Genomic DNA, 26,165 nt, shown 5'->3' on the forward strand with positions numbered 1-26,165 from the left:
AAATTCAAAATTTTAGCTTGTCAATGAGCATTTATAGACAAACACATCTAACATAATTCTTTTAAGGTGGTTCTAAACTCCTAAGTTTTTACTTCATGACTTATGATTCATAAGGAGAGTCACCCCTCAAATGTCACTATCTTTTCTCCTGGGAGAGATGGGAAAAAACTATTACAAAGCTTCTTACAACAAGAATAAAAACAATTAAGCTTGTAAGTGAAAAATAATTAGGCTAAGTAAACAGAAAGATGAATATAAAGTAAACTCTTGTTGCTCCTTTTATTGTTAACTTTCAAGTTGCCTTCAAATATGCTACAAATTGTTATTCTATACAAGTCTAGCCTATTGCTCATTTTCAAGTTGATTGTTTACAAATTGCATAAGCTTCTACCTAACAAAAAATTCAATCAACTCAACTTGTTCTAGTAAATCTTTCAACTTTTTCCTAGTCAATTGACATGTTTTATCATATAAGTCATATGGCAATTACTATCTTTCTACCACATCTACAATCCTCTTCCAAATTTTGTTGGAGATTCAACCAAATGCCTAGTAGACTAAACCATTTTCAATTGACTTCCCCAATTAACTCCTAAATAGAGAATAATTATTTTAATAAGACAGATTATTAATCAACTGCATAGCCAACTCAACCTAAATTAATCGATTGAAGTCATGTTTAGTGGAATCCACTACAAATAAAACACTTCTATTTTTAAGCATAATATCTTGAGTGGGCTTCCTAATCAACTTAGCCCCTCAAAGATGTTTTATTTCTAGATTTTCCTCTTCTACTAAGAGTCTATTTTGGGACTTCAAACACATCAAGATAGAGGATATTTGCTGAGTCGCATGTGTCCACTATCCTCTAGCATATTCCTGCTCTATCTCCTTCAGAATTTTTTTTTATGTTGATTTTGGATATTTTCTTCTTTTTCTTCCGCCAAGAAATTTTGAGCTTTTAAATGGTAGCAAATAGCCGTTCGATCAGGATCGTATGGTCCAGATCGATTGCTTGGCGGTGCGACAACTCTTTATCGGCGTCGTCTGCAGTGTCCACCATCTTCGCGAAGTCTGCCGAACCTACGAGAGACACCAGCCAGTTCTCTATTTAAGTCCCGCTACAGCTGCCGGGCTCCGACGATTGAAACCCTTCGCCGGAGACGGAATTGACGCCGGATCCCATCTATGACGTCTGTGTTCTGCACCACGAACCACAGCCTCCGCCTCCTTCCGCCGCCATCGAATGCTTGCCGGAGCCGCTTCTGCAGAAGCGCACTCGCCTTCCCTGTTTCATCTGGGAGTCGGGCCTCCGGAAAGACAATCAGGGCCTTGAGATGGTCGGAAACCCCCCTCGGGAGGAGTGATCTCTTCCTGTCGAAGAGGGTCGGGCGCTCGGGTAGCGTCTCGAGGTCGGTCGTCATCAGATGCGAAGCGCCCAAGGATGGAAGGGTATTTCTAGTTTCCGTTTCCTGTTTACTCGTTTGGATGATTATGCTGCTTTTTGAATCTATGTGTTGAAGCACATTTCAGAAAGTGTAGCTGTATGATTTTACCAATTCATAGATTATTCGGATTTTGGTTGTCTTCTTAACCAAGATGGTCTAATTCTGCTTGTTCCTTTTGTGTTCCATTATTCTTTTTATTGCGAAATCTCACTCAGGTTAGGGAAAATTAGGTCACTGTATTCAAGTATCTTAGCTCCAATTCTTGTACTATAGCCAAATGTGATTTCTTAAGCTTGCAACCTCAAAGACCATCCTTGGTGCTTTGCCTTTGACAGTTCTCTAGTATAGTCTGTAGTACTTCAATTATTCAACAAATTTTTTGAAAGATGTCCATTACAAACTATAGTACTTTAATTATTAAACAAAGCCCAGGTTGTTCAGCAAGTAAACAGCCACAACTCAAAAAGTATTCGCTCATGTATGTTATTAATTAGGCAGAGTTTCCAGGTTGCATTGGGTGGGTATTTTTAAACTATTGCTTAGTATTGGAGCTATAAATGCAAATATTTATTTAATGTTTTGTGGAAAAAAGTCCTTCCCCTTTACCATAAGTTACTTCTAACGGTCCTTGTCCTCTTTTGATCATTAAGCTTTAGAATTTGCATGTTCCATTTACATACTGCCCTGTTGCTTCGAAATTTTATTGTTAAGCCTTAGACATTAGCATATTTCAGTTTCTCAATGTTTTCAAGTTTTTTTTTGTTCTTAGTTCTGGTACTCTTAACTGTTCTTCTTTGCCTAGGAAAACCAAACACCAGCACATGTTGTGGTGTATATCCCCAGTTTTAATTTCAATTTGTCATATGATAATGCCAATGAATAGCATATTTCAAACCTCTATTCTGCTAGAAAAGAAAACCACCAACAACCTTGGATTTTCTTTCTCAATTGGTTTAGTCATTGCTATTTCTGTTTTTCATTGAACATCTGCTCTATGTATTTTCTTCTCAACAAAACAACATATGATACTAACTGATATCAGTATTTATTTTCAAGTTGAGACAAGACTCATCCCATTTTTTTTTGTTCTTGATAGATCACTCAACAAGAATTCACTGAGATGGCTTGGCAAGCTATTGTTTCATCACCAGAAGTTGCAAAAGAAAGCAAAAATCAAATAGTGGAGACTGAGCATTTAATGAAAGCATTGTTAGAGCAAAAAAATGGGCTTGCACGTCGAATATTTTCCAAGGCAGGAGTTGATAATACTAAGCTACTAGAAGCTACTGATAGATTCATCCAGCGGCAGCCTAAGGTAGTGTTTATAATATTTGCCCCCTTTTATTTTAATTTATTTGTTATATCTAGTCTTCTACACAGTTTAGTATATAGATATGAGATGGTATCCTCTTATGGTGGTTGGTGCTTCTTTATCTTTTCTTCTACTGTACTATTGTTTGCAGTGTAATTTTTGTTTTCAACATATTATCCAGTGCAGTCCCAATAATTTTGTTCCTCAACATCAGTTGGTTGTTGCACATTCTAGATTAGATGATTTGCAAGATAATTTGACAATCTTATAGTTAGGTTAATGAACATAGTCCTAAGAATAATCTATCAGCCTCTTGAGTTAATCGTCACTTATGGGTCTCTCTTCTTGATTTATTCCAGATAGAATCTGGTGTTCTTTAACCGGAGCTTGTGCTCCATCTTCTTTTTGATACACATTCTCATCATTTCTCACTACTTTGACCGTGAACGAATACCTATCAATTAACAATGATTATTCTGTTTCTCTATTTTCTAATATTTCCTTGTTTGTTGTCTGCCCTTGTATTGTCTCTATTAGGTCCTGGGTGAATCTGTTGGTAGTATGTTAGGTCGAGATCTTGAAGCTTTAATTCAGCGAGCCAGGGAATACAAAAAGGAATATGGTGACTCTTTTGTATCTGTAGAACATCTTGTACTCGGTTTTGCAGAAGATCGGCGATTTGGAAAACAACTCTTCAAGGAATTTCAGATTTCATTGAATAATTTAAAATCTGCCCTTCAAGCTATAAGGGGACGGCAAAATGTCATTGACCAAGGTAGTTTTTCTTAGCTCCTTTATGATGATTATCATTATAATATGTTTGATTGACTATTGTTGGCTGCCCTGTTTTATGTTTCATAAGCTTCTGCCAATAATCTTTTGCTTAGATTGACAAATGGGTTTATTTCTTTTTGTTCCTGTCATGGATTTGTACATTCCTTCTTTTATTTTCTTGTAGCAGGTGCAAGGTAGCATTGTTTTCTGTTGCACTTGGCCCTTTATATATTTTGTTTGTGAAATAGTATTGGCTAGTTATACTTCATTTCTGCATTTGCTGGTTTCTCTGACCATTTTGTTTAAATGGTACAGAATTCCTCACTCTAAACTGAGTCTACTATCTTTCATTGTGTGAAACTCTAATTTACTTCCATATTAGAAGTTATCAACCAATTGAGAATAAGGCTTAAACAAATCTACTATTGTTATTATTGACTGCTAGGGCTGATGGAGTAGACTGTGGACCTGTCACATTACTGGGCTAGTCTTACGGTTTGGTCTATTCAAGGATGTTAATTATTAGGCAGGTAAATTCCGTGAGAAACCAGAGTGGAACGAGGATGAGAAAGATTCAGATAACCAATTTACTCCATTTTCTGGCTGTTGTGGGATAATAGTGGGAGTTTATAGTTCCAGCAATCTATCACCGTGAATGAGCTTAAGCATTCCCTTTATAGAATCCCTTCCTAGAACTCAAGAACATGAAAAACCTTCTTTTGGTTTTTTTCCAAGTGTCTTCAACATGTTACATGTTGGATGAATAATTCATATTTTTTATACTGTCAGATATGCATCCTATCTAAAATCATGACGATTGGAACACCATTAATGTATTAAATGATTCAAAGCATTGTTTAGACATTGCTAAATAGTTGGAATCTTGGTTCAAGCCTTTATAACTCCTGAAACCGTGTTCAATACTTTCTACTATCTTTTACCTTTGATTTATTGCTCTTGAAGTTATTGAGGCTAATGTTGGGAGACAACTTCTTGTAACAGATCCTGAGGGTAAATATGAAGCATTAGAAAAATACGGAAAAGATTTGACTGCTATGGCACGGGAAGGGAAACTTGATCCAGTCATTGGAAGGGATGATGAAATTCGTAGGTGCATTCAGATCTTATCAAGGAGAACAAAGAACAATCCTGTATTGATAGGCGAACCTGGTGTTGGAAAGACTGCTATATCAGAAGGGTAGGAATGACTTTTTGCTCTTTCTTAATATATGAAAATTTATACAAACTGTGTTTAGCTCAATTGGATAGCATAATTAAAACTGACTTTTTATGTTGAATGACTAGAAGAAAAAAAACTAATGTTACTCTTATTTATCAGGTTGGCACAAAGGATAGTGCAAGGGGATGTTCCACAGGCTTTGATGAACCGCAAGGTAAGTATAGTTCAATTTTTGCTCTTGGATATTGAAATAAGAACTCAGTTACACATAAGTTTTGTTAGCTATTAGGTACTGAATGCAATCAATCAATTTCATGTGTGTTAAACTGGATGACTAGATCTCCTACAGCTCACATGTTGTCTTTTACTCGAGCTGATCACTACAGGATTGCAAATAATAACAAACTGTACCATATGAGGTTGCTTAGTTGATTTGTGAACCTCCCTGACTTAAATCTGTTTTTGGCTTGTTCATTTTCTTAATTATCACTTTTTAATATTGATGTTAAATGATTTAAATCTGTTACATGATATACCTTATACTAGGAATCGTATCATCCTAGTGTCTTCTCGTAATACAGATTCAGGTTGCTGCTTGTTAGGTTAGATATTAGATAAGATGTAGTCATTGGAAAAAAAAAAGAGGAGAACAACGCTTCTAACCATGATTTGGAGGATCTCTGATCTTTTTCCTTTGTTGGCTTATTCTGGCCTTGTTTTCTTTACATGATCAAAATTTATTATTTTCATGTTGAGTTGGTATGGCCTGTATAAACTTTAAAGATAGATTTTTCTGGGAAAGTTAGCTATGTTCTCTACTTCTCATTTTGATATCCCAGCTCTTTTTTCTTATTTCAACAAGCTAGATCAAGTGTAACAAACTACAACATAGGTCTTTAGATTATCTCTTCAATTTTGTTTTTAATCTGTATGTTTTGTGTATGAGGCTTCTCCTTTCGTGCAGCTGATTTCTCTTGACATGGGTGCGCTCATTGCTGGGGCAAAGTATAGGGGAGAATTTGAAGATAGACTAAAAGCTGTTCTGAGAGAAGTGACGGAATCTGATGGCCAGATAGTCCTTTTCATTGACGAGATTCATACTGTTGTGGGGGCAGGTATGTAGAATGCTTAATTACAATCATTTTGTGTTTCTTAGTTGGTGGCATATTTCTTTTAAAAGTCTTCATGGTCAATCTTTTTAATTGTCTAATGTGGAAGACAAATAGGGTGATATTGTGTGAATGAATAATAAAAATACATAAAATATTTGTTTGTGTTTCCTTCATAATAGTATTTTGTGACTTTCATATGAGATTCTAACCAACTACCTTCCAATCCCTTTCATGTTGAACCTTTGTTATGACACTTTTCATTGATTTCAGATAATTCATCGTGTCATTTGAGGATCCACTCCATTTCTTTTTATAATTTAATCTTGTATTGCATTTCAAGCAGATATTCAAGTAAATTATATGTTGGATGTTTCTAATTTTGAGCGTTACAATATGTCTGTTCTTTTTCAGGTGCCACAAATGGGGCCATGGATGCAGGCAACCTTTTGAAACCCATGCTTGGACGTGGAGAATTGCGCTGCATTGGTGCCACGACTCTTGATGAGTATCGCAAGTATATTGAGAAAGATCCAGCTTTGGAACGTCGTTTTCAGCAAGTTTATGTTGATCAGCCTACAGTAGAGGATACAATATCCATATTACGTGGATTGCGTGAGAGATACGAGCTACATCATGGTGTCCGCATATCTGATAGTGCTCTCGTTGAGGCTGCTATTCTTTCTGACCGCTATATAAGTGGCCGCTTTTTGCCAGATAAAGGTAAACCCTTGATATGTTACCATACAGTTAACCAAAGTTACATTCTTCTCTGCTACGACATTTATGGATTTTCAAATGACTGTTTGCTGCAGCTATTGACTTGGTTGATGAGGCAGCTGCCAAGCTAAAGATGGAGATTACGTCTAAACCAACAGCTCTGGATGAAATTAATCGATCTGTATTGAAGTTAGAGATGGAGCGACTCTCATTAACTAATGACACTGATAAAGCTTCCAAAGATAGGTTGAACCGGCTTGAAACAGAACTTTCACTGTTGAAGGAGAAGCAGGCTGAACTTACTCAGCAGTGGGAACATGAGAAATCTGTAATGACAAGAATTCAATCAATAAAAGAAGAGGTATCACATAGCTTTCCTTACTCCTTAATCGATAAAGCATATCACTTATGCCATTGCAGGACCTTAAGGAGCGCACAAGAACACATTGTTCTACCTGCATGTAGAGATGCAAGCTCATATTCTTTTATGCATTTGGCTTTTATGATTTTTTTTTGTTTGTAGTAGTTTCCACTGCATTGGAACTGGGAATAGTGATCTTCCATTAATAATTCATTTAAACTTTTCCAAAGATCAGTTTCCTTTTCCAAGAAAGATATCAAATTTTGTGAGTTGGGTAATATTCACATCGTTTGTTCCCTTCACAGCTTATGTATTTTCGGTACAGCTTACAACTAAAATTATGATCTTAGATTACTAATTTTCTAAAACTCAACCACCCATGAGTTAGAGTTTTGGATTAAAATCATTAATGTAATTTGTTACTGACTAAGCTTTTCATCACAGATTGATAGGTTGAATGTAGAAATTCAGCAAGCAGAGCGTGAATATGATCTTAACCGGGCAGCTGAATTGAAATACGGAAGCCTTAATTCTCTACAACGTCAGCTTCAACAGGCAGAAAAGGACCTAATTGAGTATAAAAATTCAGGCAAATCAATGCTTAGAGAAGAGGTGACTGGAAGTGACATTGCGGAAATAGTCAGCAAATGGACTGGCATTCCTGTGTCTAAGCTGCAACAATCAGAGAGAGAAAAGCTATTGTTTCTGGAAGAAGAACTTCACAAGCGAGTTGTTGGTCAAGACCCAGCTGTGAAAGCTGTGGCTGAGGCCATTCAACGGTCCAGAGCTGGTCTCTCAGATCCCAACCGACCAATTGCTAGTTTCATGTTCATGGGTCCGACTGGAGTTGGCAAGACAGAATTGGCAAAAGCACTTGCCTCTTATATGTTCAACACAGAAGAAGCTTTAGTGAGAATAGACATGAGCGAGTACATGGAAAAGCATGCAGTGTCAAGATTGATTGGAGCCCCACCAGGCTATGTTGGATACGAGGAGGGGGGACAGTTGACTGAGACTGTTCGTAGAAGGCCTTATGCAGTTATATTGTTTGATGAGATTGAGAAGGCACATTCTGATGTGTTCAATGTTTTCCTTCAGATTCTGGACGATGGTAGAGTGACTGATTCACAGGGCCGGACAGTGAGTTTCACAAACACAGTTATAATTATGACATCTAATGTTGGTTCCCAATACATATTAAATATGAACGATGAATTAGAATCAAAGGATTCCACATATGAGGCTATCAAGCAGAGAGTGATGGATGCTGCTAGGTCAATCTTTCGGCCTGAATTCATGAATCGTGTTGATGAGTATATTGTTTTCCAGCCCTTGGATCGCGAGCAAATAAACAGTATTGTGAAGTTACAGGTATGGATTCTGACTATTGAAACATTTTGTTAAGAAAATATATCCAATATCACAATGTTTTCCATTTCTGCTGCTTACTATGATTGCATTGTGTAAGCAGTTGGAAAGAGTGCAAAAGCGAGTTGCAGATCGAAAGATCAAGATTCAGGTGACTGACGCAGCTGTGGAATTTCTCGGAAGCCTCGGGTACGATCCCAACTATGGCGCAAGGCCAGTGAAGCGTGTTATCCAGCAGAACGTGGAGAACGAACTGGCAAAGGGCATTCTGAGGGGAGACTTCAAGGATGAGGATAGTATCTTGGTGGACACTGAAGTCACAGTTTTCTCCAATGGTCAGCTTCCTCTGCAAAAGTTAGTGTTTCGTAAGATAGACGATGCAGGTGCTTCTTCGGATGCGTCTTCATCTGAGGGCCAGGAGGCCTTCTTGCCTAGTCGTTGATGCGGATGTCTTTCCTTTCATCCTAGGCATAACGCAAAGAGCTAAACCCAAATGGTTGATGTTTCATGAACTATATTGTTCATGTTGTATAGAATAGTTTGTTTCTCTCGGTTATATAAGGATAATAAAAATTGGGTGGAGCAAATAGCAGATGAAACGTAGGATGATAAAATTTTCAGAGGATTTCACAGGATTTACTATTAAAAGAGTTGATCGCTAAAATAATAATAAGTTTTAAAGATGTTTAATTTCATCTTCCAAAATAATCTATTGAGATGCTTTGTTCTTTTAATTCTTTCGACATATAGAATCAAATATCTTGATATTGTTGGTCATTTAGGATGTGTGTCGACCAATTTAAGAAATAAAAATATAACCTTTTCATTAATTAACATTTTAACATCATTACTCATATGATAGGGCATCTTAAAAAAATAAATGTCTTTGAATATCTTTGAAAAAAAAAATCATAAGATACTGTAATTGTCACGATTGAACATTCCGTAACTCATCATTTTATAATACTCCCCCATTAATAATACTCCCCCCTTTAATGTCCATTAGAAGAGGTTCCTTTGTGCTGATTAAAAGTGCTTTTAATTCTGATGGCCCTAACTACCTCATAATCAATTTAAATCAAGATTAGTCCATTCTTTGTAGCCTCTTGAGGCTGATCATGCCTTCAAATTTAAATTCCAAAGTTAGGATTGCATTGACAAATACTCACCGAGAGACTTGGACTCATTATATACATTCTAAGACACCAACAACGGATTTCTTAAAACCTCTTGAGTTTGATTATGTTTAACATTCTTGTTTTTGGACATTGTAGAACTAGTAGTGACTTTTGACCGAAACTCATTGATGGTCCTATCTACATCAAAACCAATTTAAATCAGTATTAGTCCATTCCTTAAAGCCTCTTGAGTTTGAGCATGCATTCTTGAATTTTAGTCAAAACTTATTGATAGTCCTATCCAACTCAAAATCAGTTCAAACTAGAACCAATGTGTTCCTTACAACCTTCTGAGCCTAACCATGCCCAACATTTATGATTATAGGTAAGTTAGTTCATAAGTTTGGTTAAAACTCATTGATAGCCTCTAGTTGAACAAAATTGATCAAGATTAGGACTAATAGATTCTTTAGAGCCTCTTGAGTCTAACCATGTACAAGATTTCTATTTTTGGATATTGCACGATCCTAACCACCTTAACCGACTCAAACTAGGATTAATCTATTTCTTATAGCCACCTGCAATCTTACCATTCTCTGCGTTTTTGAAATTTTGACAATTTATATAAATCTAGTTAGTTATAAATTATAAGTTTTTAAAAATAACTGCAATTTATTATTGTTTTGAGTCAATCAATATAGCGAAGATCCAATTCCTAAAGAAGTGCCCTCTTTCATTGAATGTGTTGAATCATAATTAGAGGAATGATACTGATAACTGTATTATCGTGATATGATTGTAAGACTGATGGAATCGATAGAGGGGGTGAATATAGATCGTTTGTTTTTCTCTTTTGTTCGTCATGTGTTCGTTCTTTCTATCAAAGTTAGTATGTAATGGAAGTATAATAAAGACAAGAAGAAACAGATACATGGGATTTACGTGGCTCACACCCTCCTAAGGTTGCTAGTCCAAGACCTATATATGGGAGACATCCATCCACTAGTTTTATTTCTTTTTCAAAATTTTTTCAGAGGCGAAGAAATCCATCTTACAAGTTATCAAACACAATATAGATTTAAAATAATAAGAGCAATGCTATGTAATACAAAGGCACAAATTGATTTGTCGACAGTCAATTTGGAAGCCCTTGGTGCCTTACACTCTTCCTGGCGCTTCCCCGATCACATGAGCAACGTTGAAATTTTTTCTTTTCGAGCATAGAGTGTGAGTAGTAAGGAGATTAAGTTGAGCTTTGTTTCCAACGCCTTCTTTTATATATCATGATTAATCTATCGATCTTGGGCAAACTTAATCCCTACGATCGAGTTTATCGCGATATGCGATCTCGTCATTATCAATTTTAGCGGTCTACCGATCCTTGGGATTGGTCTATCGATCCTTGCCACATCATCGATCGAAGTCCGGACTCGAAGTCGGTCAGTCGAACCCGATCTGTCTACCGATCCTTATGATCGATCTACCAATCCTTGAGTATTGGTACAGGGAGCATCAGATAATTGAACCTTAGTTTTGATAATGGCAAGAGATTCAAGTTAAATGTGTGATGATTTCTAACATGTTGATCTAAGTGTGCAGGGAGCACAGGAAAGTCCTCGTTGAGGCTAGGCACAGGCAAGTCCTACTGGAAACTAGGCAATGAAAGTCCTGACTGGAGGCTAGACAATGGAAGTTCTGGCTGGAGGCTAGGCGGTGGAAGTCTTGGTCTGGAGAACTAGACAGAAATCTTGGCAGATCAAGTGTACCAGGTGAAAGTCTAGACAGGTCAAGTAGACCAAATCCATGACAGTGGAAGTCCAGACAGGTCAGGTGGACCAGATGGAAGTCTAGGTAAGTCAGGTGGACCAGATGTCTAGCAGCAAATCCTAGGGCTGAGGATCGAGGCTAAGCAGAAAGTCTAATAAGTTTGGAGGACTTGGTTAGCAAATAGGTAAATTCTCCCAAGTGGAGTGGGTAAGGGCGCGTTCCTAGTATGAGAACAGTAGGTGTTGGTCTAACCCAGAATTTCACTGGAAATTCGAAATTAAGACCATAAACAATTGCAAAATTATTTAACTCCTTCCTGTTACTTTTGTTTTGTGCTAACTTATAATGCAGGAAAGGAGGGACGAGAACTTTGATTTCAGGCGCTCTTATCTGGATCCAGGCGATCAGAGTTCAGGCGCCCGGACATCAACGGAACCGGACCAGCGAAGTAGTGAGGTGGCGGAGTCCCAGTGGTCGGGACACCATAGCTTCCAGACGCCCAGAGTGGTTCCAGGCGCCCAAATTCGGATAAGCGTTGTGGAAGTCAAAGTTCATCCGAAACCTCCACGTCAGCATACAGGCGCCTGGAAGTGTCGACTTAGCAGCACCAATGGTGGATCGATGGACAGCGTGGAGGCACTCGGAAAGGGTTCCAGGCACCTGAAAAGCCCTATATAAGAGCATCGAGGGAGACCCCTCATAACATCAATTCAGTGACACCCGACAATCGTCTGCGCACGAAATAATATCCGGGAATGTTATCATAACGCTGAAGTACTGCACGAGAAGTCTGCATGTCTTCTACTTTGATAATTCTAAATCAATTTTGTACCTCATTTCTAAGGACGGTGAACCAAATAAAAATATTCGTGTCTTTGTGATTTACATTTTCCATTGCATTTACTTTATTTTGATCGTATTCATGGGCGAATTTATGAAAATCGAAAACACTACCAATAGTGCTATTCACCCCCTCTAGCGCTCTCAACGATCCTACAATTGGTATCAGAGCGAGGGGCACTCGAACACAGTGCAACCACTGGTCGAACAAGTTTTTGAATTTTTATCAATTTATTTTATCTTTCTCTTTCATTGCTAAACCAAGACCAAGTCTTGGAACAGTTTTGTTGTTTTTTTTTGCTAGAATCAAATGTGTAGGATCGTAGAGAGTGTTAGAGGGAGGGTAAATAGCGCTATTTTTTTTAGCGTTTTCTCAATTTTTCATAAATTCGTTAATATTTTTGTTCGTTCGTGAATCAGAGAATGTTGCAGTGGAAATAAAAGAATCATGACACAAGAAGAACACAAGAATTTTTTTACTTGGTTCACAGCCACAGACTGCTACTCCAAGGCCCACGATCTTTGATCATTTACGTATGGACAATCCACTATTTAACTCCTTCCTTACGGAGAGAAGTTGTAATAATTTACAAAAACAGAAAGGATACGATAAAAACTTTATCGTAATTAAATTAAAAACAAGTAAATCGTTACTCAAACCACTGGAGAAGAAGATGAAGCTTGCGGTGCGAACTCCAGCGTTACGACGGCTTCTAGGGTGATCCTTTATGCGCAGACTGTCGTCAGGTTTCTTTGCAATGCTTTTAATTGATTTCTGGAAGCCTGCTATCGAAGCTCTTTTATAAGGCTTTCCAGGCGCCTCCACGACATCCGTCGATCCGCCATCGACGCTGCTAACCCGACACTTCCAGTCGTCTGAATGTCCCTTCCAGTTAACTCTGTGTTGACGTGGAGGTTCTGGATGACCTTTGACTTCCGCTGCGATTATCTAAACCTGAGTCGCCTGAATTCACCTTCCAAGCGCCTAGACCGTCCAGTCGACTGGATTCCGGATAGAGTCGCCCGGAGTCAAAATTCTCACCTCTCCAATCTGCATTACAAGTTAGTCCAAAAGCCAAAGTAACAGAATTGGATTAACAGTTTTTGAATTATTTAAGTGGTCTTAACTTTAGGTTTTCAGTGAAACCCTGGATTAGACTGGCGCCTATTGTTCCACTCTAGGAGCATGCCCTTACCCACTCCACTCGGGAGAATTTACCTCATTTGCTAACAAGTCCTCGAGACTTGTTGGACTTCCTGCTTAGCCATGATCCCCAGGATTTGCTGCTAAGCTACCGGTTCACCTGACCGCCTAGACTTCCACCAAGCATCCGGTCCTCCTGACATGTCTGGATTCTATCATGCTTCTCGGTCCTCCTGACCTACCTGGACTTGCACCTAGTGCACTTGACCTTGCTAAGACTTCTACCTGATCCTCCAAACCAGGACTTGTCTTTGCCTAGCCGCGACTAAGACTTATGTTGCCTAGCCTCAACTAGGACTTTCTTGTGCTCCCTGCACACTAGATAAGCTTGTCAGTATACAGCACACACTTAACTTGAACCTCGTGTCATTATCAAAATCAAGATTTGATCATCTAGTACTCCCTGCACCAACAATCTCCCTCTTTTTGATTATAGCAATCCGAGTTTCAAGTTAAGAAAACAACTTATAATAGATAAGAATTTAGTCATGATCAACATTCAATTCATGCATTAATTCATGCAAATAATATGTAATGTGCAAATGAATGTATAATGACTATCTTCCTGTGCTTTCACTCCCCTTAAATTCATACTCATTTTAAAACAATCAAAGTTTGAAAAAATCTTTTTAGTTCTCTCCCCTTGAACTTGATATGGTTAGTTTTCAGATTGATGCAAAACCATTCAAGTCCTTGAAAATATTTGAAATTCTTTTAAACTTTTTAAAAATATCTAAATTTAAAAATATAAGTTCAAAAACTATTTCTTAATTTTGAAAAGTAACATTAAATTTTTAAGAAATTTTGAACTTAAAAAATAATAAATTTTGAATAATTTGAAATCTCATATTTCTCTCTCCCTTTGACATAAACAAAATAAATAATGGGTTTGTAATACCCGCAATTTTCCTTCAATAATTCCTGGATAATGATGAATAATTTATTAAAGGAAATTTAGTAAAATTTCTAAATGGGCCTTGATGATTAAATGGGCTTTTAGCTTAATGGGCCATTAATAGGATAATTGTCTTAATGGGCTTTATGGTTTGAATGTTTTCTTAATGGGCTTTCCCTATATGGGCTAGCTAATGGTAAAATGGAATGAAATTGGGCCTTGAAAGAATGGATAAAGTAAATGGGCTAATTCCATGTGGGCTTTGCAAAAATAAAAGAGAAAAATAATGGAGGAACCAAGGATTGATCCTTGGACCTCAAGGAAATGGCAAGCCTAGTAGAGCATGGGTTAACCAAATGGGATAGCAAGTTTATCTTGTTAAAAGCATAGAGGACATGTTACTTAAATCTAAGGGTACAAGAATGGGTATAAGGACAAGTGAAGAGGCATTTTCTTGTCATTACTTCATGATTTAATTGATATTAAGAGAGGAGTTTCAAGTGTGGATTGTAACCCCCAACTCCACTAAAGCCTTATAAGCCTTCCTTCACCGAAATTCATTTTCTTTCCTCATTCCTCTCCACCGAAACCTTCTTCTCCCTCTCCATCTCTTCTCTTGTGCTTGGCCGAGAGCTCCATTGGAGTTTTCTTCATCAACAAAGTCAAGAGAGCAAAGGAAGGGCACTAGTAAGGCTAGGAGGAACTAGGGTGCTCACAAGGGAAGGTCTAAGGGGCTTAACAAAGTCTTTATCTTCTTCTTCTTTAGGGTATAACTTCTCTAAAGGCTAAGTAAGTTCCCTCACCCTTGCAACATAATAGCTATGATAATGTTTTACATGGTTTTAAGGTTTTGTTGTTGAAAAAGCATGAGAAGATATGTTTTAAAGTTTCGGCCATGTTGTGGTGATAAGGTTTTGAAAATATGTTTAGAATGAGTTTGGTTGTTATGATTTATGTGGATGCTTAAATAAGAACTTGGTTGTTCCATGTGGTAAAAGTTTAAGGTTCTATGTTTTTAAGTCTTTAAGGTTTTCGGCCATGTTATGGTTGAGTTTCAAAGTTTTGTTTTAAGCATGCTATGGTTTCAAATGTTACATGATAAAGTTATATGGTTAGTTTTTCATGTGAGAAAAAAACTAGGTTTCATGCCTTTATATAGGGTTCGGCTAAGTCAAGAATTTTAGGGTTTCCATGTTATGCTTTAGCCTATTAATGATTAGATATGTTAGATGATGTTTACCATGTTTTGAAGTTCATTTAATGGGATCTATACCATGATATTGGGTTTCAAAATATTCGGCCAAGACATGTTTAAGAGGATTAGGTTAAGGTTCGACTTTGATTATGGTTTCAAATGATATGTAATAGATTCCTAGCATGATATAAGGTTTTATATGGCTAGGTTTGAAGTTAATCAATGGACCCATGTGAATGGTAGGTTTCGGCCAATGGGGAATAAAAAGGAATGAGTTAGATTCCAAACCTAACTAATGTTGCAAAGGCTATGTAATGAGTTTTGATTAGGGTTTAAAGTCTCATGTGGTTGGTTTAAAACAAATCAATGGGTTTATGTCAAATGTAAGATTCGGCCAACCATGAATCAAAGAAGTTAAGTGATGATTCTAACCCTAACAAATGGTTTCAAAGTTTAGAGAATTTTTAACAAGTCTTAGGGTATCAAGTGGTTAAGCCTAACCTATGGTTTCAAGCCATGAAGGGTTCGGCCAAACCATGTAGGAAACTCAAGTGATGGTTTAAATCTAGCTAATGGGTTTAAATACCATTTGATGTTCTCCTATGAAGATAAATGGATTAGGGTTTCATGATAGGAATGTGAATCTAAAGGGGACTCTAAGATGATTCGATCAACCTTAAGAAATTAGGGCTTTGGTTGGATCTAGGGTTTCTTATGTGATCAACTATGAAATGGATAACCATGATTAAACTTGTTTAAGTTTATGTAGTAAAAGTTTACAAGGCCTAAGGAAGAGAAACCTATAAGTTTTGCATAACCCTAAGGAAAGGTTAGGGTTTAGGTCAAACAAGGGTTTCAATGATGTTATCCATATGTTTATCTCATGCTAATGATATGAAATGAAATCATGTTACGATATGACATGTTGCATGAGATGATGTCTGAATGTTCATCATGTTAAATGATGATGAAAGATGAAATGATAAAGGAACATTCATGACAAAGAGAAAGTGAAAGCATGTACATTATTTTACTTTAATGAATGGCTTGTACCGGAACCCGAAAGGGATCCAAGGGATGGGCACCTAATGAACGCCCCTAGGTCGAAAGACAGAAGACCTAGTAACCGAGTAGTCGAGATTTGCTACCTCGTATTACTTGGAATGGCGCGCAAATGAATGATTGAATGGGTACAAGCAGGGGACCCCAATGAATGATGATGATTATGTTTATCTATTATGATAATAAGTTTTCAAAGGCATTTTCATCATTTATATGCATGTGATTTCAATGTTAAGGAAATGTTTATGTGCATAATGCTAATGTGCTGATGTGCTTTTATGTTTCTGTGTTTTCATATGATATAATGTTATGCTTGAATTGACGATCGGTTTTTGGTGAGTAGGAAAGGAGCTTACTAAGCCTTGTGCTTATAGTTTTCTTCTTTCTTATGTTGCAGAGCCAAACCGAGGTCATTAGGCAATGGGAGGCAGCAGGACAAGGCTGAGATAAAGATGTGTGTGGTAGTGCCGTAACAGACTGAAACATGAAGTTTAATATTTGCATGTTGGATGTTTAGATTATTAACTGTTTTGGTTTAAGACTTGATATACTATGATGTTTGTTTTTTTAGAACTCAACAATCTAGACAATGCATGCTTATGATGTTTTATTTATCGCATCTGGAATCCCTATCATGTGATATATTTTATGTTTTCCGCTGCGAAGTTTTGGGATTTTCGTTTGTGATATTAGGATGAATGAATGAAAGATAAACTGTAGCGTCCGTCAAGGCTCTGATTAAGGGCGGGCGTTCTTAAGTGCGAGTTTCCTTTGACTTGCGGTATTCAAGTCACCTTGACCATGAAAGCTAGTACTTTGACATTTTAAGTAAGCATCTCCAAGGAGGTATGGACCCGAGATGATTGGGTATAAGTTAAAGTGTCCGAAGGTGTTTGAATAGCCCACAGAGGATTCACCGCTCCTTGGAAAAGGAGACGTATACCCTGCGGCCGCTTGTTAGGATTGTTACTAAAAGTCTTTGGCCAAAGCATTACATGTTAAGAGTACGGTACTCTTGGATACGTGTACGAGTAACTTGAATCCACAGGATAAGAAAGCAGCTTGGGCTAGGTGTGACGTAGTCAGCTTAGTGGGGACCGACACATAGACCATGTCCTGAACCAAGCGGGTATAAGACGGGGAAAGGAACGAGGCACGATTCACTGTAGCTGCTAAAGGGTTTAGAAGATGTTCTAGAATCAATCGTTGATTTTTCGGTCAATTGGGGATCATGATATACTACTAGGGGCCACTCATGATCGTTCCGTAATTAATGGTTAATTATGGACGACCAACATAACCGAGAACCTATTGGGTCACACGCACTACAAGTTCTTCGAAGGACTTAAAACGAGTTTGAGAATTGTATTCTCAGAACGAGAGAAATAAAATTTGGTTGGACCAGACAATGGACAAAATGATGGAACTCGTCTTACGAAGACGAAACGAACGAAACTGATTTTGTTCAAATTAGAGGTCGTTTAGTTAGTGAACCAAATGATTTGATTTTGAACCAAAATTGAATCAACTTGATTTGGTTCACGATGGAAGAGATTTTGGTAGAACGAATATGATGAGGAGATTCATCTTGCGAAGATGAATCAATTAAAACTGATTTGGGTCAAATCGGAGTTCGTTTGGTTAGTGAACTGAGTGAACCAAGTTTGAACCCGATCCGAGTTGGTTTGCTACAGTAATCTATTTAGGGTTTGCATGTTGGTTTGGTTTAATCCTTAATCACCGTTCAACCCAACCCTAACTTAACCTTAATGACTGTAGCTTCCCTATAAACACTCCTCTTCGTTCCCAACCCCCTACGCCGAAATCTTCTTTCCCAAAACCCTGCGCCGCGCTTCCTACCTCCTACTTCTCCCTTCTCCCCACATCGCGCCGTCGTTTCTGTCCGTGCGAAGATGTTGCCAGACCAAGAGCAACGCCGAGGATGCCGCCGATCTGGTCTGCTCAGTGATTGCTGGATGGAAGCTTCGTCGGGTTGAAATCCTTTGTGGAACGCCGAATCGGGCGTGAAGATCCCGGTGGCTCTCATCCACACGGCGAAGAATAGGGCGTCCCCGCTTGCGCGCCGGCGTCGCCAGTCTCCGTCCAGCCGCGATGCCCTCCCTCTGCTCTCCCTCTGTTCAGCAGCCGCCGGAGAACTCTAGCCGGCCGTGTGAGAACAGTGGTGGAGCGCCAACATCCTTCGCCGACCGATCTTCTCTGCTGGTCTTCCTCTTCCGTGGTGTGCGCCACTGTCCACGAGCCCGTCCTCTGCTGGATGTCGCCGAGAAGGAGTCACGTCCTTCTGTGCTGCCGCCACCGCCGGAACGCCGGCTGATTGGAGCTGCCGCCACCGCAGGAACGCCGGCTGATTGGAGCTGCCGCCACTGCCGGAACGTCGTTTGTTCGTGGTCGGCAACAGAGGAGGAGAAGATCCTCTACTGGTCGTGCAAGAGTGAAGAGAAGCTCTAGTTTCTTTCTGCCGAGGATAGGTGGAGAAGGTCATGTAGGAATCTGATTCGTCTAGTGTGGAGAAGAAAAGGAAAATGTCTATTTTATTTTTTTGAAACGATTTGTGAAATCGCTTCTGAAATATCTGTCAAATTATTGTCGAAAGCTTTTGGATAATTATTCAATCAATGCCGAAAAAGTTTCGGGTTGTTAGTTCCTAAATCGACGGTCAATGATTGACCATCGAATACTACATCGAGAATACGATTCTCGATGATAGTTAGAAAGCCCCGGAACGATCGCGACAAACGTTGTTGCGTGGTTTCCGGAATAAGGCTTCTCTCGATTCGATCGTCATCGATCATCGGCTAGTACCGAAGACGATGACACAACTCGTGGCTTCCGAAGCCGTCCAGATAGGAGCTTAGCGTGGATCACCAATAGAGGCGGGACTCAGATGACGATCGCTCAATTGATTCAATATGGCTCAACATCGTCATCGCGAGGTACACGTTTAGAATAATTTCTTATTCTGCAAATTTTATTTGTGCACGTAGAATAATTGTTATTCAAAAAATTTTAATTTTCTGCCATGCCTTGTATGCTATTATTTCCTGTATTGCATGCATGTGTGTGATAATAATTAGTTTTAATTATTGGTAAATTTTCACTGCGCACGTTTACGAAACGTGTAGACACGCGCATTGCACCGGGACGATCCCAATAGATACATCTCTGAAACTAGTCATGATTCATGAGACTTGATTAGTACTAGGGTTTTCATGGTGATCTTCCATTACATTTTGGTTACTGGACCAACTCAACTCATGAATGCTCTTTTAGAAAAATCTTAAATCCCTAAAAAATAAAATAAAAAAATGCTTCCTTTACTTTACTTGCAATTCAGTGCAAATAAAAAAAGAGAGGGATGAAAAAATAATGTCAAGAGTGGAAACTTTTCATTTACCCCTTTGAGACCGATAAGGGTTACTGGGGAAATAAATGATTTGATTCTCTTGAGTTTGAGTTAATCCTTTGAGACCTTATGCAATGAAAGAAACGAACCAAGCCGGTGGCAGGTAAGTGTCTAAGGTCGGGAACACTTATAAACACGGTAACATGACGACTTGACTTAAAGGAAGGATTTTGATACCAATTAGACTAAGGTCACTTTTGCACTGAACACAGAGAACTTTTTTTAGGCCATGTTTTAATGATTTTGAGTATCATGTTTACCATTACTTCTGTTTGATAAGATTAGACCGATGTGCTTAGGATATCTATACTGCTTTGTATTTTTAATCTGAATCTAGACGCGGGTTTTTACTTGAGGATAAGTAAAAAATTTAAGTCTGGGGGTGTGATGTGCGTAGGGTATACATATGTTTCTTATGCTTTAATTGCACATTCTTCTGTACTTCATGCTATTTCCTACGTTCATTGTATCCTTTATCTGTGTATTAGGCATGATTTTTTTATTTTCTAGTTCGGAGGTCTGCTCGTGTGTTTATGTATTTGCAGGACAGAAATGGAGCGAAAAAGGTGAAACGGAGAACTAATTGAAGACAAGGCAAGACAGGGCCGTGCCTCCCAAGCACGGCCGTGTCTCATTTTTCCAGGGACCGTGCCCCAAGGGCACGACCGTGCTTTCTACCAGAGAAGCAACTGCCAGGGGTCGTGCCTTCGCTCTAGCATCCAGTCAGAGCATGGTCGTGCTCCACAGTGTTGGTGCAAGATGCACTAAGATCTTGCCTAGAGTTTCGATGTTTGACAATACACCTAAGTCTGGTCAGTTTGACCAAGGGTTGATCCAAACAAGACTTGATGTTTGGATGTGTGGAAGTAAGTGAAGTCTAGTCAGATGACTAGCAAGAAGACCTAGTTGGTTAGACTAGGCAGTGGAAGTCCTAGTTGCGGTTAGGCATGAGCAAGTCCTGGTTTGGAGGATCAGGTGAAAGTCTTGGCAGAGTTGAAGCACTAAGTGAAGTCTGGGCTGGTCTGGAGGGCCGAGTCGCAGCAGAAGTCTGGACTGGTTTGGAGAACCGAGTCGCAGTAGAAGTCTGGACTAATCTGGAGGATCGAGTCGCAGCAGAAGTCTGTGCTGGTCAGAGAGGACCGAGCCGCAGCACAAATCCTAGGGGCTGAGGACAGAGCTGAGCAAAAGTCCAACAAGTTTGGAGGACTTGGTTGGCACAAATTCTCTTGAGTGGAGTGGGTAAGAGCGCGTTCCCGGAGTGGAACAGGAGGCGTTAGACTAACCCAGGATTTCGGTAGGAATCCGAAGTTAGACCCACAAGATAAGGCTTAGAATTGTTTGTATATTTGCATGCTTGTCTTACAGGAACAAGGAGCTGGAAGCAAGATGAAGAAAACATAAGTGTAGCAAATAAAGTAAAGCCAAAACAACCAGTCTAGGGGATCCAGTCGACTATAACTGGAATCCAGTTGACTGAATGTCCAGTCGACTGTAACTAAAATCCAGTCGACTGGAGAGTGGATAATTGCAGCGTAGAGAAAGCGGATCGAAGACTCAAGGCTAGAGTCGACTCAGATTCAGCCGGGTCGACTCAGGCGGGGGATAACGAGCATGGAAGAAGTTTTATCTATCACATCAGCTAAAGTCGACTCGGATAACACTGGAGTCGACTCAGGAGCAGTATAAAAGGAGGTTAACATACAGAAGCAATTAATTCAAGCCAAAAAGTTCTCATATTCAATTAGTGGTGCTTCTGAACGCGAACGGGGCCAGACGCTTGCAACCGGAGAAGATCCAGGAGGAGTGCGCGACACTCAGGACTTCCAAATCGGCTAAGTGTTTGGTTTATTTGTTCTTTATTTATTCTATTGTTATTATTTATGTTTGGACTATAAGACGAGTTTCTCCGCCTCTGAACACGGTTCAGAAAGGAGACCACTAGTGGACGGGCGCCTCCCATACTTAGGCCTTGGACGTACTAACCCTGGAGGTTAGGAACCAAGTAAATTCGTGAGTCCCCTGTATTTTATTTTTTAATTCCGCTGCTAGTATTTTAATAGAAAATAAATGATTTTGAAAAGCGACGCCATGCTATTCACCCCTTCTAGCATGTCACATCAATCCTACACACAGGCACGGCCGTGCCAATTTTCCAGAGCCACGACTGCCTCTGGCCATGCCCCACAGGCACGGCCGTGCCATTTTTTCAGAGCTGCGGTTTCTCCTGGTCGTGTCCCACAGGCACGTCCATGTCGATTACCAAACCCTGACTGGTCATGGTCATGCCCCCCATGCATGGCCGTGTCTACTATTCAGAGAAGTGACAGCACACGACCGTGCCTCTCAGGCATGGCCGTGTGACGAAGGCGTGCCTATTGTGTGAGGGAGAGATAAATACCCTCCTTAAGAGCCCTAAGAAAGGGGGGAGACCTTGGGAGAGACCCTAGGAGTGATTGAGAGCCACCGAAGCCACCTTCCGGAGCAAGAATCGACGATCCATCCATCCATCCGAGATTACTCCATCGCCTCCATCCACCGTCAACGAGGAGATTACAAAGTGGAGAAGAAGACCTTCATTGATAAGTTTTGCTTCCTTTTTCCGTCTTGGATTTTAGGATCTAAAATGTATTATTTCACATCTTTTTCGAGTTGTAATCTCTCCATTATGGAGTAGTCCTCTAGATTTAAGGATGTAGGAGGAATCGGGTGTTATAGATGATTGTACATATAGATTTGTTGTTTACTATGTTCAATGATATATATGTGCATATTGCTTTATGGATTTGTGCCTTGTGCTTGTTTGATGATATGTCTATGACTGATATTGAGTTTATGAGGATAAAGATGAATTGTGGTTTTAAGGATTCTTAGGATCATATGACCGGGGTGCCTTGTGACAGAAGGTTAACCTTTAACCGGACCTTCTGAGGAAATCTTTAGGCTATAATGAATATTTATGAGGGATAACTAATGTTTATTGATTGTTAGAAAGAGGTCCTTAAATGGATACCCTATGATAGAGGATAGGACACTAGTAGTATGCTGGGGTGCCCGGGTGACAGCGAGAGAGCCATAACTAAGCTATCTGGAATCATCTCAAACTGACAATCATAACGCTAGAACGCCATTGATTTTATTTCGAGAAAATCTGACGAGGTCTAATTGGATACATTGGTTAGAATCCCTGCAAATGTGCATATATTGAGGAATGGTAAATGATCCATAATCAATCAAACATAATCTCGAGCAATCCGAAGTCCTAGGATCGTTTTTCCAGATCTGTCATAGTTGATTTTTCTCTGTTTGAGGTTTTAGGAGCTCGACTACACTCTCTCTTCCCTACACCAACTCAACATAAGTGATCTCTCCACTCTTATTTTCCTAGTTTAGTGATCAATTCCACGGTCCCTGTGGATTCGATATCTTTTATTACTTGACGACATTTCATATACTTGCGGAAGGTACATCACCAAGCTGTTTTCTTGTCCTGTGGATTTAAGTTACTTGTACATGTGTCCAAGAGTCTCGTACTCTTAATATGTAATGCTTTGGCTAAAGACTTTTAGTAACAATCCTGACAAGTGGCCGTAAGGTATATATCTCCTTTTCCAAGGAGCGGTGAATCCTCTGTGGGCTATTCAAACACCTTCGGACACTTCGACTTATACCCAATCATCTCGGGTCCATACCTCCTCGGAGATGCTTGCTTAAGATGTTAAAGTATAAGCTTCTGTGACCAAGATGACTTGAATACCGCAAGTCAAAGGAAACTCGCACTTAAGCTGCACTAAGATCTTCATTGACATACAAATAGAACCATATGAAGTCTCAAGGCAGGTCACTCCAATGAACTGGTTACTTTTAACCAGCATCCACGTTTAACTCTCAACATTGAATGTCTCCAGCAGTGAGATCAGTTGCTTGGCTAACTAAGGAGTTCAAAACGTGCTAGTCTCGACAGAATCGATGACGTCCGTACTCATTAATTCCTCGACTAGGAATAATTCTAATACATTCATAATTACACGTGTATAGATGCTATCTAGTTGTGATCCAATCACAAATTCTCTCACGCTATGAATCGTATTGCAAACATTTAATATTCGAGTTTAAGATCCACTCAAACACATCCCGTGCTTATCGATTGATAGAATAAATAAAGGTAGGGTTCCAAACCAGGATCGGTCTCGAAAAAAGGGTTGGATATATACTCATCATTTACTCTAATCATCCCAGAAGTCTCCCGGAGCCCACTTGACAGAGTTCTCGAGGGCTCATTCAATCCGAGTAAATTGATCTTGTAAAAAGGGCTTCTATAAGGGGAGATGGGATAGGATATGGAATGTATACTCAAATAATGAATTGTTATTTATCTAATAAATAGTATAACTGTAAGGCGATTGCCTTAGGACACCCCTCAAATTAACAGTTATAAATCCTATAGCCTTTTCTAGAGGATGAATAACCAATAGGGATTCCTTCATCCGATTTTTCCTAAAAATCAATGAATTACCACCCTATTTTGGATGTAGCAAGCGGTGTTAACCACTTCCGCCCATAAATAGGTGGGTAATGAATACGCGTTTAGCATTGTTCTAGCGGCTTCTTGTAAAGTCCTATTTTTCCTCTCAACAACCCATTTTGTTGAGGGGTCCTTGGACATGAGAACTCATGCTTGTACCCATTTTCTAAATAAAATTTGGAGAAATTTAAATTTTTAAACTCTCCACCATGATCACTCCTAATTCTATTGATTTTCAAGGTTCTTTCATTTTCTACCCTTTTGCTAAACCCAATAAAAATGGCTAAGGTATCATCCTTATTTTTCATGAAATATACCCAAGAAAATCTAGAATAGTCATCTACAATTACCAAGCAATACTTGTTACCATTCAAAGAAGGAGTGCTATGACAATCAAATAAATCTAAATGCAACAATTCTAAAGGTAACGTAGTGCTAGTTAAGGTTTTACCTTTGTGTGATGACTTAGGTTGCTTACCCTCTTGGCATGCATCACACATCTTGTTCTTGATGTACTTGAGCTTTGGTAATCCTTTTACCAACTCCTTATTAGCCACTTTAGCTATGTTTTTCATGTTGATGTGTCCAAGCCTTCTATGCCATAGCCACCCTTCTTCTTCTTTTGACATGAGACACTCAATAGAAGGGTTAGAAGTAAAAGACAAATTTATATAATAGAGATTTTGGTTTCTATATCCTTCTAAGATCACATTTTTCAACCCAATTTGTCTAACCAAATATTTGTTGGAATGAAACTCAACTTGATAGCCTGAGTCACATAATTGACTCACACTAAGCAAGTTAAACTCCATGTCCTTAACTAAGAGGACCTTATGGATAGTGATTGTAGGTGATACCTCAATTGTTCCTCTACCTATGATTTTGAGTTTACCACTATTTTCAAACGATACCTTTCCTTTCTTCATGTATTTTATTCTTGTGAACTTACTTACATCTCCGGTCATGTGACTTGAACACCCGCTATCCATAATCCACATGTTAGTATCCTTCTTCTCTCTCACCTATACAACATAAAACACGTCACTTTTGGGTACCCAAAAACTAGATTCACTAACATTTTGTAAGTATTTCTTAGGGACCCAAGCTTGTCTAATTTTGCCCTTAGTGATTGATTTGTTCAATGACCCTTGTCTACCTACTAGGAAAATGTATGAAACTTCCTTAGGTCTATACCCAATTCCAGCTTTGTTATACACTGCCCTTTGACTGTTTAACACCATATCAAGGTTTCTAGACCCAAGAGTGAATTTTTCTAAGCACTTCTTTAATTCAACAATTTCATCTTTTAATTTTCCATTTTCATCACATAATTCATCATAATCAACATCGGTGTTCCTAGTGGTCCTAAGTTCTTCTTTTAAGGCTTTAACTTTTGACTTAGATTTAACTAATGCATTTTTAAGGAAAGCAATTGTACGATAAAGAAATTTTTCCTTAACACTATCCATTACCTCATCCTCGCTTGAGGAAGATTCGTCATCACTCGATTCTTCTTCTTCGCTAGTGGTGTCGTGGTCACTCTCTCGTGCCATGAGTGCCATGTGCCGGGTGATGTGGCACAACTCCTCCTCATCGTCCGAAGAGTCACTGCTTGAGGTGTCCCACGTGGCTTGAGCTACCATCACCTCCTTCTTCTTCTTATCCTTCTTCTTCCTTTCTTTTGAGTCTTCTTTCTTCTTTAGATCCGGACAATTCGGCTTGATGTGTCCCTTCTTGTTGCATTCATAACAAGTTACGTTAGGGTTATAGTTTGAACTTTGAGATTTACCTCGAGGTGGTGTGAACATCTTCTTGACATCTCTCCTAGTGAACCTTCTCGACTTCCCCATCATCCGTTTGACATAG

General features: G+C 39.1%; 1 protein-coding gene across 1 annotated transcript; it reads left to right on the plus strand.

Moving 5' to 3' along the window:
• Nucleotides 1-1,078: 1,078 nt before the first annotated feature.
• LOC141844951 (chaperone protein ClpB3, chloroplastic-like) lies at nucleotides 1,079-8,893 on the plus strand. Its single transcript, XM_074732935.1, has 10 exons — nucleotides 1,079-1,452; nucleotides 2,545-2,763; nucleotides 3,298-3,535; nucleotides 4,537-4,732; nucleotides 4,874-4,928; nucleotides 5,679-5,829; nucleotides 6,238-6,546; nucleotides 6,639-6,904; nucleotides 7,349-8,275; nucleotides 8,376-8,893. Exons 1-10 carry the CDS (start codon nucleotides 1,189-1,191, stop codon nucleotides 8,712-8,714), a joined length of 2,964 nt encoding a protein of 987 aa, XP_074589036.1. The 5' UTR covers nucleotides 1,079-1,188; the 3' UTR covers nucleotides 8,715-8,893.
• Nucleotides 8,894-26,165: the final 17,272 nt, after the last annotated feature.

The sequence above is a fragment of the Curcuma longa genome, chromosome 14 (assembly GCF_044706935.1).
Source record: "Curcuma longa cultivar G26 ecotype Majalengka, Jawa Barat chromosome 14, ITB_CL_G26_1.1, whole genome shotgun sequence".
Lineage (NCBI taxonomy): Eukaryota > Viridiplantae > Streptophyta > Magnoliopsida > Zingiberales > Zingiberaceae > Curcuma > Curcuma longa.